This window comes from Onychostoma macrolepis, chromosome 19 (assembly GCF_012432095.1).
Source record: "Onychostoma macrolepis isolate SWU-2019 chromosome 19, ASM1243209v1, whole genome shotgun sequence".
Lineage (NCBI taxonomy): Eukaryota > Metazoa > Chordata > Actinopteri > Cypriniformes > Cyprinidae > Onychostoma > Onychostoma macrolepis.
Genome location: NC_081173.1, coordinates 12,019,408 through 12,036,230, shown reverse-complemented (window position 1 = coordinate 12,036,230; position 16,823 = coordinate 12,019,408). Strand labels below are relative to the sequence as shown.

At 40.0% G+C, this 16,823-nt stretch overlaps 1 protein-coding gene across 5 annotated transcripts in view; it reads right to left on the bottom strand.

The window, feature by feature from the left end:
* Positions 1–2,155: 2,155 nt before the first annotated feature.
* runx1t1 (RUNX1 partner transcriptional co-repressor 1) overlaps positions 2,156–16,823 on the bottom strand; it is a 54,565-nt gene continuing 39,897 nt past the window's right edge. For 3 of the 5 annotated variants that reach the window (XM_058753236.1, XM_058753240.1, XM_058753239.1), the window contains exons 5-11: positions 15,864–16,045; positions 12,608–12,858; positions 11,167–11,264; positions 10,439–10,640; positions 10,152–10,220; positions 7,359–7,549; positions 2,157–6,337 (exon numbers count right to left, since the gene is read on the bottom strand). In XM_058753236.1, coding sequence (XP_058609219.1) covers positions 6,059–6,337; positions 7,359–7,549; positions 10,152–10,220; positions 10,439–10,640; positions 11,167–11,264; positions 12,608–12,858; positions 15,864–16,045 — 1,272 coding nt within the window. In that variant the 3' untranslated portion in view covers positions 2,157–6,058. Of the gene's footprint in view, positions 6,338–7,358; positions 7,550–10,151; positions 10,221–10,438; positions 10,641–11,166; positions 11,265–12,607; positions 12,859–15,863; positions 16,046–16,823 lie in introns of all 5 variants that reach the window. The other 2 variants (XM_058753237.1, XM_058753238.1) reach the window with 2 other exon arrangements.

The window sequence follows — 16,823 nt, the reverse complement described above, 5'->3', positions numbered from 1 at the left end:
AAAAATGTAAACCATTTAGAGGCGAACTCTTTATGGAGTTTAATCCTGCGTTCCATCCCTGGAAGCCGAATTTATATCCCGCATTAGCTATCGTCTCGTCGGAGTATTGCTCTTCTCCTCGCGCGAGCGTTTCGGGGGCAGACGGCGGCCCTATCGCTCACGAGCACATGCACACACGGGCATTATGGGCTTATCTCATCTCGCGCAGCCCGCGCTAGGCCGCGGCTCGGTCCTCCGGGCTACTTTACTAATAACCTTTTTCTTATCAGGCACTCTGCACCTCTGCCTGTGATCAAAGACCCAATTAATGGAGCGGGGAAAGGTGAAGCATTCAAATAATAGAGACAGCTGTTTTTCCTCTGTTTGAAAGAATCCATTTGTATTGTTATCGGCGGAGAACAGTTCTCCAGACCTCGCTTAATTGAGGGTCTGTCAATTCTCGCCACTTGATAAAAAACGAGAGTTGAAACGCGAAAGGTGGTAAGTGGCAGGAATATCACAGTGTTTCAACTCATCCTCGGCTTTATGATCTCTTAAACGGTAATAAACGCAGATAAGAGGCGTGAGAGCTTCACAAAAGCATAGACCTCTCGAAAGATTCGTGAGATTCTCTGAAGGTTTGTCACGGCTGAGCGATCGACGAATCCCGGGGTTCATTTTGGTGTGAGGGGCGGCCGCATTTACAAAGGCTTTTGGCCGGGACGGAGGTAATTGCTGGACTAAATGTGTTGCCTAGTCAATGTTGCTGTCACATTTCTGGACAAAGTGGGCTGAATATTGGACGTATTAACATTTCTACATTAGGTAAAATGTAAAATGGGGGACATGGGAATTAAGTGACACTTTAAATACAGACCTTCCACGCTAATAGCTTCCCTTCAGAGAGCATTTACTCTTCAATTCCCAAGGCCACTTACGTTGGGTGTAACCGGCATTTCAAAGGGCTTTTCAAAGCCCTATTTCACCTCAAGCTTTTCTCCATTCATGTATACATATATACTGAAGTACAATTTACTCAATCTTTAATAGTGTGTCTCTTGCTTGAAGTAAAGTTTTAGGTTTGGACACATTTGTAAAAAGGCCATTTGAATTGAGCTTAGAAATGCTTCAGAGTATATAATTCCCACATATTCTGACCAGTTCTATGACATTTCTAGTCCTTGAGGTTTCTATAGAGATCACACAAGAAACAATTATGCTTGGTAAATCATAATCATGTGATATTAAGTCATAATTATGACACAAGTCAAAATTATATTGACAAAGTTGACAAGCAATTATAGGAGTGGACATAAAAAAAATCAAATAAATTGAGGTAAGTCCAAATTATTACATAAAAAGTCAAAACTGTAAGATGAAAAGTCATAATTATGACAAAAAGTTGAAATTATGACAAAGTCAATTCTGACTTGGCAAAACTCCAAATTCTGGGATAAAAGGTCAAACTTGTGTTCTTATTATGTATACTTTATATGTGACCCTGGACCACAAAACCAGTCTTAAGTCGCTGGGGTATATTTGTAGCAATAGCCAACAATACATTGTATGGGTCAAAATGATAAATTTTTCTTTTATGCCAAAAATCATTAGGATATTAAGTAAAGATCATGTTCCATGAAGATATTTTGTAAATTTCTTACCGTAAATGTATAAAAATTTCATTTTTGATTAGTAGTATGCATTGCTAAGAACTTCATTTGGACAAATTTAAAGGCGATTTTCTCAGTATTTCGATTTTTTTGCACCTTCAGATTCCAGATATTCAAATAGTTGTATCTCGGCCAAATATTGTCCGATCCTAACAAACCTTACATCAATGGAAAGCTTATTTATTCAGCTTTCAGATGTATAAATCTCAATTTCGAAAAATTGACACTTAAGACTGTTTTTGTGATCCATATATGGATCACATATGTCCTAACTATGATTTAAACCAAAGTGCAAATAGGCTTCCATAATGGTGAAATTTGTAGCCTGTGGCATATCTAATACATCTGATTATTCAATAATCTGAAAATAAGCAGAAAATGTCATATTAAAATTACCATGAGGTTTTAAAACACTTTTAAGATTTGTCCTGGAAATAACAATGATAAAATGAATATTTCCTACATATTTCCCTGCTTTACATAACCATAGGAACCCTGTAAACAATTAAAAACATACTTTTACTGGTGCTTACCTTCTTACTGTACCATTTCAAACAATCCTGAAACTTTGTATTACAACACTTCTCATATTATTGCCGCTTTAGAACAAATCTGTTGTACTTCTAATTTGTAAGTTGCTAAATGAATGAATGCAAATGATGCATCCGAACAGAATGTATGCATGTAGAGTATCTAAAACAAAGACAAAAGAAATCCAGTCTCCAATGCAGGTATGAACATATTTATTACACAGTAAAGAGTACAACAATACCAGAATCATACTGCAAAGATTCACAGACTGACAGACCATTTACTACAGCCCCCAAAAACGAGAGAATAAAATAAAGAAAACAGATTAAACAAGAAACCACAGTTCTGACATAGTAGACTCAAAAACCCTAGAGTATTTGGAAATGGTGTGACAGAGTCCACACCCTCCAAGCCCACCTGTAAGCTGTGGTTCATGTTTACGTTAAGTATTGCACAACGACTTTCATGAGTTTTTTTCACAATAAAGATTTTCGAAGAATCCTACGACTGCCCGTCCTGAACCCACCCGACCAATTAATTTCACTTAATGTTTCAACTGTCCCTTTATTATCCCAAAGTTTAATTCACTTTACAAACTGGAGAAAATAAAAACTTAACACCTGGCAAACAAGGCATGCGCAAATTCACCAGCCGTTACTTTTCGCTCACGTTTGGTGCGAATCCCTCATAAACACGAACCTAAACGACACTGACGAGCGGCCAAGCGTGTCTCACAACAGAAGACAGAAATGGGGGAAAGGGGGGTGCAGGAGAAGAGGAGGGCAATAGGAATATATCACATTTCTCATCTTTGACCATGGATTGAATTATAGTGTATATCAAATGGAGTCAACACTCTGAAATCCTTTTTTTTTCTTTTTCTTTTTTTTTTTTTGACTCAAAGCGATTTGTACATGTGACAAACTTAAAATGAACATATTTTTTTTTTTTTTTTTTGTTACGTATTCTATTCATTATTTTTTTTCTCATGAGGTCTGCATTGTTACCAAGTAGTGATATGGTTTGCAGCTATATGAGCTTTTAACTTTGGGTTTAAGTCCTGTTATCATGTGCCCATTTGGTTTGACTAGACCAGTGTCCGCTCAGCGACTGGTGCTCCTAACGTGCTGTCAGAGGTAGAGTGAGACTTTTTGCCACCGAGGAAAAAAGGTTGTAGCAAAACAGACGTACTAGATTGGGAAGGAGAAGGAGGAGTTAACTTAATGCTTCGTCCGTGCTTATTTTATTCAGGTCACCCTGATCGAACTCGCTACACTAACTATGTATTTTTCAAAAATAGTGTTTCAAGACAGCTTAGCTGGCAGGTTCTCTGGCGATGCGGACAGGTGTCTTACACCTATGTTTTTTGGATTATTTAACCGTAGCATGCCGGAGGAGGCCGGGAGTGCGTCCAGAGCCAGCCGCTCCTCCTAAGAGGTCAAATGCACAGTGTTTAGCACCATGGTTTGGGGGACGTGAGCCGTCAAGAGTGCAGTTAAGTGCCTGTTTAGACCCCTCTTCCTCTTAAGCCATTGACGAGGTTGTTTAGTTTTAGATTCTCAGATGGCTTTTAATCATGAGCTGAAACACTTGAAGGTTTGGTTATGCGCCGTTCATGAACGAGAAGAGCTTCGGTTCGGTTGGGCTGGTTGCCTTTTGGAGCGGCGTTCTTATGACGAATCCATTTCGAGGAATGATACGGAAAGAAAAACGACGACAATGAAACTCGCCCTGCAGGATCCGCCTTCTCGATTATTGCTCAATCATTCAGACCGCCTCATCCACATGTGAAACCCTCTTTTCTTAGGAACTGCTACATGGTTTTGAGTGGCTCCTCCTCCCTATGAGCTGAATAGGGCTGGTCTTGGCTCTGGACAGGGGAGAGTTAAAGGTTTTCGAATGGAAACATTGCTCAGTGTGGCTTCCCCTGATAAACACGTGGAGAAAACAAGAATGCATTGGAGTGAGTCTCTTTTGTCATGTTTAAATCTTGGATAAAATCAGGTTTTGGTCCTTCATGTCTGTCTTTGGCTGTCTTCCATGTTAATTCTTTTGTAATACTGTGTATCCTGGTGCTCTGCAGTGTTAAAGCTGTCTGTTTTTCACCTCTGCATTTGGAAAGTTAGTGTCTTTTTTGTACATTTTTTTCTTTTTTTTGTAGAAAACAAAAACAACATATACCATAGCGTTCAGTATGCATATGCATGCACTGTCCTTAACTATTCAAAGCAAAATGTTTAGAAAAAAATGTTAACAAAAGCAGATTGTGATACTTCTGTCTTCTTTTTTCTATTTTCTTTTTTTCCCCTTTTTTTTCATAGTTTTTTTTCTCCATTTTTTAACAAGAAAAGAAAATCACAGATATGTAACGAAGCACTCCAAAGATAACCTATGAAGTGAAACTCCCTATGGAAAAAAAAAAACTGCCAAAAGAAGCATGCCGAGAGAAACCGTGACAGTGCAAATACATTTATGTACGTCCCATGTACAAAAACATTTATGTTAGCATTCCATGTAACATGCTAGTTCTCAGAAAAAACATCTGAATGAGACTGAAGTAGCAGCTCTGAGAGATAGCGTTTGTCTTTCGAGGACAATGGGAAAAGTGTTTTTTCTTCTTAGAGAACTACAAGGGGACTAGCACAAACACATACGTATAGAAAAGCAGCTTGCGAGAGAGAGAGAGAGAGAGAGAGAGAGAGAAAAAGAGAAAATATGTTCTTCCTTTTTGCACCTAGAAAGACTAAAAAGTTGTGACCGTGGTTTAAACTATTAATGCGTCGTCACAATTGTCCAGCACATGTACAATAAATAACCATTGGAGACGGCACAGGACACAAGTGTTTAACACAATGAGATCTAGAAGGGCAAAAAGAAGCAGAACGAGGACGGATGGTGGGGTTAGAGATAGGCAGGACAGGAGAGAGCTCCAACAGCCAGTGATTTATGGGTAATTTCTCAGCCCTTTGTTTCCCAGCGGCTGTCACAGTGAGGTTCTGACAGTCCTGCTCTGGTGGGCCGATGACTTCACTTCCTGTTTTGGGAGCTGATGGAGTGCATTTGGGATCAGGGCTCAGAGTGCATCCTTCATTACGCCGTGCGGTACTCAACATCCAGCACGGGCCCTCCTTGCCCCTACATTCCTCAGTGAAACAGCTTTTTATTTCTCAGACCATTGACCTGGATATTATCTTGCAGAAGAGGGACGAACATCTGCGTTCCTTCACAATCTGCTGCACATCTGCAGAGTTCAGCGCGCGAGCCAGAAACGCCGTCCGCCGTCTACTCCACCACGTCCGACGCAGATGCCCTTCACGGCGTGTTTTTTTCTCAATGTTGTGTTGACTTCTTTACAAGGAACGCTGTCTTTTTGTCTTAATAATATTCAGAGTCTTTGCTTACATCAGTATTTCCTTGGTTTTTGTCATTTAAAGTGTCTTTTAATGAGGTCAAATAGTTTCATATCCCAGCTACTGGATAAAGAGCTTTGAGAACGGAACGAAGGAGGAAAAAAACGACAAACAAACGGAACAAAGGGGAGGTCAGATATACTCATCGAGAGGTCCCGGCTGTCTACTCCATTTGTCTTCGTATTTACAAGAATGTAAGAGAGCCACAACAACAATAAACGACATTATCAACAGTAATTGATAATGGCTGTAGTAACAATAAAGAACAATGAGAATTTCAAGCAAAGAATATCTTTGCGTTCTCTATCATGGCAAGTCAATATGACCCGAAATGGACCTCCTGTGGGGTGATCGCCCTAAGTACAGTCTCTTCTTTGTTAGTGCGCTAGATTTAGCATTTTGGAGCAAGTGAGGCAGGTGAGTCAGTCCCCGGTCAGCTGAGGCATCAGGAACGGCCCGCTCAGGGCTCTAGCGTGGCGTGGTCTCTATGGCGGAAGGCGTGCCAGGCGTGGCCGAGCGAGGGGTAGCGGCGGACGGTGTGTCCGCCGGACTGCCAGCGCCGCTGCTGGGGGTGGCCGAGGAGCTGACGGTGGCAGGGGTCTCGCCCTGCTGCTGAGCCTGCAGAGTCTGGCCACATACGTGGTGGTGCTTTTCCCAGTCCTTGTGCTGACAGAAGGAACCGCAGTAACGCGCCGTGTTGCAGCCGCTGCAGGTCTCGCTCGCCTTGCGCCCGCAATTCCAGCAGCTCTGCACGAGAGAGAGGGGGAAGGGAGGTTTAAGCTGTGATATATTCAAAACAAAAACGTGCATTTCTTTCCATGGTATTATCCCAATTAGGAAATAATGGATGCACAGACCTTTGAGAAAAACGAGTGAAAGTCTCGGCTCATTAGCAGCAAACATTTCCCATTTGACTTTAAGTCTAAATAGAGAATTCTGCTTTATTTTTCTTTGGATCTCCTTGCTTTGAAAACACGGAAATAATGAGCTAGCTAGGGAAAAACGCAGTCATTTTACCCAGTTCCACATGGCGCTACGTGAGGACACATTTGTAACAGGTTAACTACAAAACGCTCAAAGATCACACAGAAACTCAGGTTACCACTGTGGCCTCTTTGTGTTTGTCTCCGGGCCAAATAAGAGCAATTATCACAAAGTCTCCAATGTGTCCCAGAGACAAGAAGCCAGAGTTATAAACGGCTACCGACGCAATCCTCCAGGGGGATGTGCATAAACATGGCTCGTGCAATTAAACTCAGATGCGTGCCGCCTTTCTCTGCTAACTGATTAAACGAGCCGTACCCCCGCTGTGTGCAGACACTTGGCGCTCCCTTCCCAATTTCCCTCATCCAAATCAGTACCACCTTAACTGTCCACATGTTTCATTTAGAGGAGGAAAAGTGCGGCTCTGCCTGAGGTGATAAATGCAATGTTATATTCCTCGGCTCGGCATGAAACCGGGCTGCATGAGGAATTATCTGGGACACTTTCTCTTTCCCCTGTGCTTTTCATATGATATCCATGTTTTCCTAAAGATTTCCATACTAAGGAGATCAAATGTAAGCCATGGAACTAAAACAGCCCAGGCAAGTAAATCAGGCATGTACACATTACATAAAATAAAATATAATCCCCAAGATGAAAAATAATGCAAAATATAATCAATTATGGAATATATTACCATCCCAATGAATCATTGTGCAGTACGTGAATGCTGCAGCTGTTCACTAATACGATAACAATGTGTGGAAGGCGTACAAGCTGTTACCTCACTAGAGTCCTCCTGCTGGTTGATGACTGACAGCGCGTCCTCTGCCGCTTGTCTCTTGGCTTCGGCCACAGTGCGCTCCATCTTGGCTCGCTCGGTGCTGATCATCTCGTGGGCCTTGCGCTCGGCCTCTGACACGGCTTTCTGCAACTCAGACATGGCCTGCCTCTTCACCTCATTCACAGCCTCTTCTGAAAGAAAGAGCACAGTGCTTTTAAGTGTCCAGGGCACAGCAACAGAAACCCAGCAAATAGTTCAGAGAGAATAACTGATGTTAACGTAACATAATCTGTCTGCTGTACATTGTAAATCAGATTTTTCCATCTACACTACAACATTTAAATTAACTGGTTTACTACACTAATACACTAACGTTCAATAAATTGAAAGTGCTTATGCTAAAAACCTTTAAGAACCTCTCTATACACACACACACACACCAACACACACACAATCACCTAACAATAGTATCTGACATTTTAATTCATTCAAAGTAACTCAAACAGCTAATTATTGTGCATTTTGAAAACTATTTTTATGTTGTTTAATTGATCCTATTGGCTTGTTTTGTTCAAAAGCAGTTGAGAGATTAATCTGGGGATTAATTAGAAACATCAATTTTTATTTGAATGGGCTCAGATGGCTTTCTGTGTTTGCTGAATACAAATAAACAAGAAAAAGTGCTTTTGTTTTGCCTCAAACCAAAGACTTGACTGTAGTGCACAAGACAGATTACAGGTAATCCTTGATATTTTTCCCTCTGAAGTATAAATGTATTTCCTTGAACTCGTACTTTATCTGTACTTTTACATTGTTATCCCATTAACCGTAAATACTTCTGGCAGGAAAACTCATCTCAAGAGCAGACTAGGTTTTTTTTTTTGTGTTTGTTTGTTTTCATTGTTCAAGGCTGCAGCCTGACTAATTGCATATGCAAATCGGGCAATTTATATTTAAATTATGCATTTCAATTGCGCCCCCAAAGGCCCACGCAGATCAGGATATGGCACTGTGCGAGAAAGGGCTTGAATATTCATCACCTACTGTACACAATCTTTCTATAAAAAAAGGACATTCACCCCTTATTACACTGTGGCAACTTGTGAAGACCGCTTTGAGGCAGTTGTGACTCTTAAACACTTTTAGCTTGGGTTGTGTAACCATCACTAGAGGCGTACAATGGTTTTGAAAAAGGCATGCTGTTCTTGAGGAGTTTTAATAGACTAAACTGTCATGGTAGTCTCTTGTTCTGCAGAAATGAATGGCTGTGGTTGCGCAGACCCTCCTCCCCAGTCTTAAAGATGAAGGATTATAGAGCCAGGGACATTTTCATCAAGACTGGACTGAATTGTGAAACCATGGTGGTTTGGTGCACAAAGTCGTACTCTTGATGGGCTGAGGTCACGGAAAATGCACCACATTCCCTGATACATTTTACTGCATTAATATATGACTATTCAGATGGAATTTCAATCTGTGGTGATTTGTTTAGGGTGTTACTTCTGCCGTTGTGATGCAAAAGCAACGTATTAGCTAGAACGAGCAGTCTTAGACTGTCTTTTGTAACTTCACTTTCATGGAAAGGCTTGTTTGCTTTTATAAAGCCTTTGGTAAGACCACACAGCAAAGACAAACTGCTTTAGCAGATGCCTCTATCGTGTACGAGGCCAAGATAAACAATCTGCTATTACAGAATCCATCACTTGTCATATTTCACACAGATCAACTGCTCTTTAAACAAAGCCTTTTAATATCTTTATCCGTCTTTTAACCAGCTCCTCTGCTGTGATAAAACAGAGTGCCGTGGAGAGCTGAGAGCCTGTTGCACGGCTAATGGCAGGAGTGCTGAAGTGCTGTAAAGGCTGGGAGCACTTATGTGTCCTGTTCAGCCAGAGCAATAAAAGAGCTTTATGATCTGACATCACTGTTGGAATGTGTAGAGGTGCTTCCAGTGAAGCCAATCACTGAACTGCCCAACACACGACTCATTACAGGAGTCGAACAAAATGCCACAAAAACAGACAGACATTTCAAAACCCACTAAACCTTCCGAGTGTTTTATCAGCTTCTAAACATTTTTCATAATGCTGGCTTCAAATAATGTTTTAAATAAAACTCATGATGACTAAACCTTCCAAGTGCTATATCTGCATCTCAAGATTTCTGTTAATGTTGGTTTTAAATGAAATGCATGATGATTAAATCTTATTTTTATCTTTAAAAGAGATCTCATATTTCAACAAAACATTTTTTTTTTTTTTTATCTATATTGTCGTTTATTGCAAATATGCACAAAAAGAAAATTCTAGTAGCTTAAAAAGCATTACAGGAATTTAATCTGTGAAATATATATTTTATGTGAATGTATGAATGTATATTTTATTTATTTATAATTATGCATTTATTTATTGTTCTTTTGTTTTACTAAGAAACTAATATTTGTACTTTTATGCTTTTTTGCCTAGTGTTCCAACGTTATTATATATGCATCATTTCTTGAGTAGTTCATTTAAATTTTTCCCCCTGATTTTTCACAAGAACAACCGTGATCTCAAGGAAAACAACTGTTATCTCGAGATCACACCAGAGTTTGGTGTGACATCGACCAGGTTCCCACCTGACTCTGCAGTTCTGCATACAAATAACTGACTGACTGACTGATTGAATTTCAGAGAGCTTTTAAATCACAGATAGGCTTTGAAAGAGCTGTCTGAATAATTTAGCTTTGATTTTCCACCTGTGCATGTTTAAAAAAAAACAAAAAAAAAACTGGAAAAAAGATGGCATGCTAACCGGCTTTCTTCCAGATTTCTTCAGGTACGTATCCAGACACTGGCCTGTGAAGGAGCTCCCTATGGGCATCTGGAAGAGAGAAGAAAGGCCACTTAATATACAAAGAACTCAATACATGGTACAACCATGATAGATCATTACATTATCATCAGAACAACTGACTGTAAATCTGTTCTTTTTAATATCACACATATTATTTAAATAAACAAATAGATGCACGAAATAGAACAAACTTTTCCGGCGATAAAGACATCCCTGACAAACGTCTTGTGCTGAATAAGCGTTACCTAAAGCATTGCTTTCTTGGCTGGCAGGGCTCTGCTGTCTGGACTGACTGCTGCTGGAGCTGCTGGTCTTTTTAAGATCTTCAGCATCACTGTAACGACGGATCCAGTAGTTGAGCTCCTCCCGGTCGGCCTCCTGGCACCTCCTCAACACCGTCAGTGAGCGACGTGTCTTCTCCACCATATCCATAATGCAATTCAGGAGCTGCGGGGGAGAAGCAGGCAGAATGTTACCAACACAACATCTGCTCTAAATAGAAATGACAAATTTAGATATAAAAACACGATGTTAAAGGCTGGCATTGAATGATGACTCACACCTCTATATGTTTACAGTCACTAAAGCACTAATGCCAACCCCTGACAAAAAGTTAACGCTCTGAAGTTGCTCTTTTATAGCTCAGGAGAGCTGAAAAAAACTTATTAGACAAAACTGTACACAAATTAATATAGATATTTTGGAAAACTTTGAAAGAAATGTTAGCATTCAAGTTAACATCTTTGATTTTGGTATCTTTCACAAAAAACAGGAGACTTAAAGCTAAAATCTCTAGTTGAGATCAATATAATCTCATTGTTGTCTAGTAGAAGATTGCAAAAAACAAAACAAAAAAACATGCAAACACAGAAACGTACCAGCAAGCACACTTCTTGTGTCGTATTCTCTTTCTCTCTCTCTCACACACACACACACACACACATACTTTGGATAGTAATAAAAATGTTATTACTTTTCTTACATGGTCAAGGTGCTTCCACTCTTCTGCCCATTCTCTGTCTGTGAGTCTGTGATCTATGACTTCCTCCTGGCGCGTGCTGCCGTGCATCCCTGACACAGAACGAGAGAAAAAGAGAGAGCAAGTGTTAAACGTGTTACTATTTGGGCCTCAGTTTTCCATTTCTCTTGCTTGCCCTCAGCGGCATGTCGTGGCCGTCTGTTTCACAGCCATAGCTCACCCGCTTCCTGACATCCTCCATCGCTCACACACTCTTCATTCCTCACATGCTCTCATCCCTCACTCCTTTCTCCCATGCAGCCTGCGGGCACGCTCTCTCGCTCTCTCCACACAGCACCAGAGCTGCCAGGCTTATGCATATCTCGTGCATATATCACTGGCTAACGTGCTTGAGTATTTTTAGCACATTTAAACCCGATATGGAGAGTTGGTTTTATGTAAACCTCGAATCATTTTTAAAGGAGTTTATGTTCCTGATCCAACTAAGCCTCGCCTGATTTAACTTCTAAGAGTCTGTGTGGCATGCATTGGACTTTTGAGGATTTGAGGCATTGGCAAAGTCAGCCTCGGAGAATGGGGCTTCTTTGCTTTTATTTTTTCAAAATAATCTGAGAAATGTATTTTAAATTTTACACACACACCCACACACACACGCATGTCTGGTTTGCTATCCTTGTGGGGACTCTCCATAGGCGTAATGCTTTTTCTACTGTACAGACCGTATATTCTATTGCCCTACACCAACCCTACACCTAAACCTACCCCTTACAGGAAACCTTCTGCATTTTTAGATTTTCAAAAACCTTAATTCTGTGTGATTTATTAGCTTGTTTACCCGTGGGGACCTCAATTTAGGTCCCCACCGTGACACGAGTCCCCATGAGTCTGTGTGTATTCAGGTTTAAGTCCCCACCTGAATAGAAAAACAGGTACACACACACACATATATATTGTTTGTTTGTTATTATCATTACTTGTAATTATTATTCATTTACATTTTATTACTGTTTATTATTTATTTAAGTACCCTTTCCTTTAAATTTTTTTACTGTGACTTTATATATGTCTGGTGTATTTTAAATATCATTAATTTAATTTACATTTTATTACTACTTATTTATTTAATTAAGTAAGCACCTTTTCCTTTAAATAATTTTTTTACTGTGACTTTCTAAATTTCTGGTGTCTATTAAAGGCTATGAACTGAATTTGAGCCTCATTTTATTTGAAACTTGTTTTTACCCTCAAAATTTATAGGGGTCTTGCATCAAAATGGAATATGTTATTCACAAAGTTTGAGGATTGGAGGCATTGGTGACCGCAGCCATGGAGAAGGAGGTTATATTGCACGTCTCAGACTCTTAACAATCTTTCACAGCACAGTAACGCTCTTATTAATGACTGTCCCCAGATGCTGCTGTAATCTCTCTCTTACCCAGAGGCCGAGGGCGGTCACGGAGCTCGCGGTGGTTGGGGTGGCGGTAGGAATCTCTGTAGTGGTGTGCGATGGCCATGTCGTCCAGACGGTAGTGCTGTGGAGGGGGCGGGGTGGGGTGTGGCAGGCCGTTGGGCTGGTAGGAGAGCCCGTTGGAGGGGCTGAAGCGCTGGCCAGGGCTGATAGTGCAGGGCCTCTTGTTGGGGTGCTCGGTATGGAGCGGCTCCCGCTCAAAGCCGTTTTCTTTGGTTCTGGAAGGAGACCGAAGAATCCAGAGTGAGGAACAGGAACAAAGGAGCAGAAGTGTTAGAACACTAGACTGATGTAAACGTTATGATAGAACGGAAGAATGATAGATAGATAAGATGATAGATAGAACGATAGATAGATAGAACGATCGATAGATAGATAGATTCTTCTACACAACTGGTTGTCTTTTCAGACATGTCAGGGAAAACATTGACTCACTAGTGTCTTTTATTTCTGTGTTTTACCACTCTAACAAGACAGACACTGTCTGACATTGAGATGTCTTCTGAGGACAATGTGTTCATTGATGTAACATACTTTCCTCCGCTGTGGGTCGAGGGAGAATGTGAAACTGCACCTAAGGCAGTTAGAGTCTGTCATCTAATGTGCTAAGTAGAAAAGCAGCTTCTATGCCTCCGTCGAGCACTTTGTTGTCAGTAAAAGGAGGTCTTGACAGAGCACATGAGGACTGTAAGGGATGTGCACTTACAGGACTCATTCTGCGCACCTAAACCCTAGGGCTTTCACATTGCTCTGCCCTTCACTTTCATGTGTCATGGGTCCAGGTGTTTGCAGATGCTGGTACTCATGTGAATCGCTGTGTGTGTGTTGTGAGGCGGTCGTCCCTCAGTTACCTCTGAAAAAGACTGAACTTCCTAATGAGCTGCTTTTATGAGCTCCTAATGTGCATCCATCACTGTCCATATGCTCCTCAAAGCCACCTCTCTCCTCCACCCACACCTCTAAAACACAGCTGCCTTTATTTTACCCCAGTCTCATACATTTTAATATCAATTCTAATTCTATCTATTCTTCATGAACTTGTGTCTCTGATTCAGGTACGGTATGTGATTTCCATGTGCTCATGTCTCCCATATCTTTTTTCCATCCACAAAACGTCTTTTTTGATCTGTTAATTTATTTACTTTGCAATTTATTTATTGTATTTCATTACACAGGTCTGAAATTCCCAATATTACTTAGCAAAATTCATTTTTATACTTGTTTATATTTTTATTTGCATAAAATATTGTCTTTAATTCAAATGTATTTAAAATTGTGTACTGTGTTTTCATGCACTTGCACTTGCTAAACAAACAAACAAACAAACAAACATGAAAATACTTAATTACAATACAAAGAAAATATAAATAAATACAAATATTTACAATATAAAGAAATTTATATTTTTATTCAGCAAGGATGTATTAAATTAATCAAAAGAGACAGTAAATGCATTTATAATATTACAAAAGGTTCCTATTTTAAATAAATGCTGTTCTTTTGACCTTTCTGTTTATCAAAGGATCTTGAAAAAAGCATCACGTTTCCACAAAAATATCAAGCAACACAACTGTTTTCAACATTGATAGTAATAAGAAATGTATATACTGTAAATATATATTAAAGAGAAAGCAGTTGTTTTAAATTAAAATAATATTGTACAGTATTACTGTTTTACTGTTGATCAAACAAATGGAGCCTTGATGAGCATAAGAGACTTCTTTCAAATATATTAAAAATTTTACAGAGGCCAAATTTTTTACTCGATACAACTAAGATCTCATTGACAGACCTTGTGTGTAAGCATTTTAAAATCTCAGGTAATGTCTTAAATTACCTTAGTTTACAAGACTGTGGGGATCATTGAAAGCTGTGAACTAAATCTGAACCTCATTTTGAATTCACTTTTTTTTTTTTTCTGGATTTTCAAATATATAGGGGTTGTGCAGCACAATGGAATATTTTATTCAAATAAGCCTCAGCACACATTTCTCTTCTAAATGAGGAGAGTCATACTAAGAATGCATTGTGGGGTGCGCTTCTCTCCGTAGCCGTAGTTTCCCGATTCCTTTGATATTAATCAGACTGAAGTGACCGTACATTGTGCTCCATGATTAAGGACAGCATTGCTCCCTTTCAAATTCCAATATTGCTTTCTCTTTATTTTGCACCTCCTCATTCTGAGCGCAGAGAGTCGAGTCGAGCTGAGCCGAGCTAAGCAGAAACAGAAGCGCTTAGCCAGCCGTATCTGAGCTGAGTCTCATCTGTATGTGTTATCAGCCATGTCCCCAGGCTCACCTAGCCATACATTAGAGCTCACGCAAAAATGCAGGTATTTCATTAAAAAAAAAGACAGATATAAAGAAAGAGAAAAATAGAGAGCTGTATATTCTTCTCTAATAACCACGGGGACCTGAGCTGATATGTATTCATATAAGATAGCATATTAAAAATTATATTTCCTCACTGAAAAGAAGAAATAATTCTGAGCTCCTGGGAGTGAACTGATATATAAAAGCTTTTATATCTTTTCTCTCAGGCCGCAACAGACATGTAGCCTTGCTCTAGTTTTATAGTGCAAATTCTCACTCATGTTCATCTCAACAGGAAGCCTCTACAGAATCTACCTGCATTCTCCAGATGTGTCTGGTTCCTCCTGGTTCTGCTCCATTAAAGGATGAGAATCCAAATGATGCATGACAATATAGACACTCATAACCTGCTGAAACATTTCTACAGCCCTCCAGCTGTTTTACAAGCATGTATTCCTAATGTATATTTGTGTGTGGGTGCCTAAAGTCCACTTGCTAACAAATGAATGCTCAAATTAACATTTATCGACAACTCCTCCAAAAATTTATTATTATGAGCTTTTGTAAGAGATTTTTCGTTGTCATTACAACTCACTTTCATTGATTATGCATTTTTATACCTTGCAAACATTTGGTTTTGTGGTTCTGTGATAAATTGAACATTGTTGTTTTGAATTTAAACAGTCAGAATGACTTGTAATAGTCTTCTTGTAAATTTGCTCTTTTTGTAAAGAAAAATAGAAATGTATTTATTTGTATACTTATAAATTACAGAAAAAATAAATTATTTGTATATTGTCTCAAAGTAAATGAAATGCTTTTTTTGGCAAGTGAAAATATAGTGTGACTCTTTGAATACCAACAAAACTACATGACTGATTGATAATGATGTTCATTCACAGTTCGCTCACCTGTCAGGCGTTCTTCTCTTGCCGTTCTCGTTGACATCCATCAAGAGCTCAGACGAGTCGACAGGTGATGTGGTGCTTGTGTCCAGCAGGAGTTGCTCATGTTGGGCGAGATACTGAGCCGGGTTCTGCTTGGCCAGCCGTGCACAGTGCACCAGCTCCCTCTGCAGTAGCGGCAGGTTGGCCTGTAGGGGGAGATAACGGTCAGGATGTGCTGAGCAGATGTAGCACGATGAAGCTGTCCACAGACAGAGGCTCTAAACACCGTTTTTTGTTTACTCATTATTATCATTACAGGTACATTCTTCCAAAATAAAGACACTCTCGCGCTGTTTCGAGCAGCACTCTATTGTGACCTGAAACATGCATTAGTGCCCTGGGCCCTTGATATGAGCAATCATGGTCAACATAGAAAGTGACATCTTCAAAGCAGATGGTTTGGAGGAGGGGGGGCAACGTTCGCTTTCTTTCTGTCTCATTTCCTCTGCATCTCCGTCGTGATTACTAGCTGGCTTGGCTTTCTCCGAAAGCACTTGGAGGCCTCGCCACTTCAAAGACACACTGAGGAGCATTTTCACGGCAGATGAAAGGTTTTTGTGAATCCCCAACCAGCAACAGTCGGACTATTGCAGCATCTAAACAGCACAAGGTGTTAGTTGGAGGATGATGTCTATTTTCTCTCTTTCTGTGCTTTCTTCATCTCTGTTTTCTTTCTTTTCTTTCTCTATGGCCTGTGACTCTGATCTAAGACTATAATCAAACATCTTTTCAGCTCTGGAATATTCTTCAGTGTACTCCCACTGAGCGCCTTTTCAGTGATGTAATGGCTAAAATTAGGAGCGGTGCGTTGATTGAATATTGAACGAAGCACAATGAAAGCACAGAATTTAAAGAGAGTGTGGCCAAAATTTAGCTGCTGGTCATGATGCAGATTAAATGGCAAAAATCAAAAAAGTAAAACAT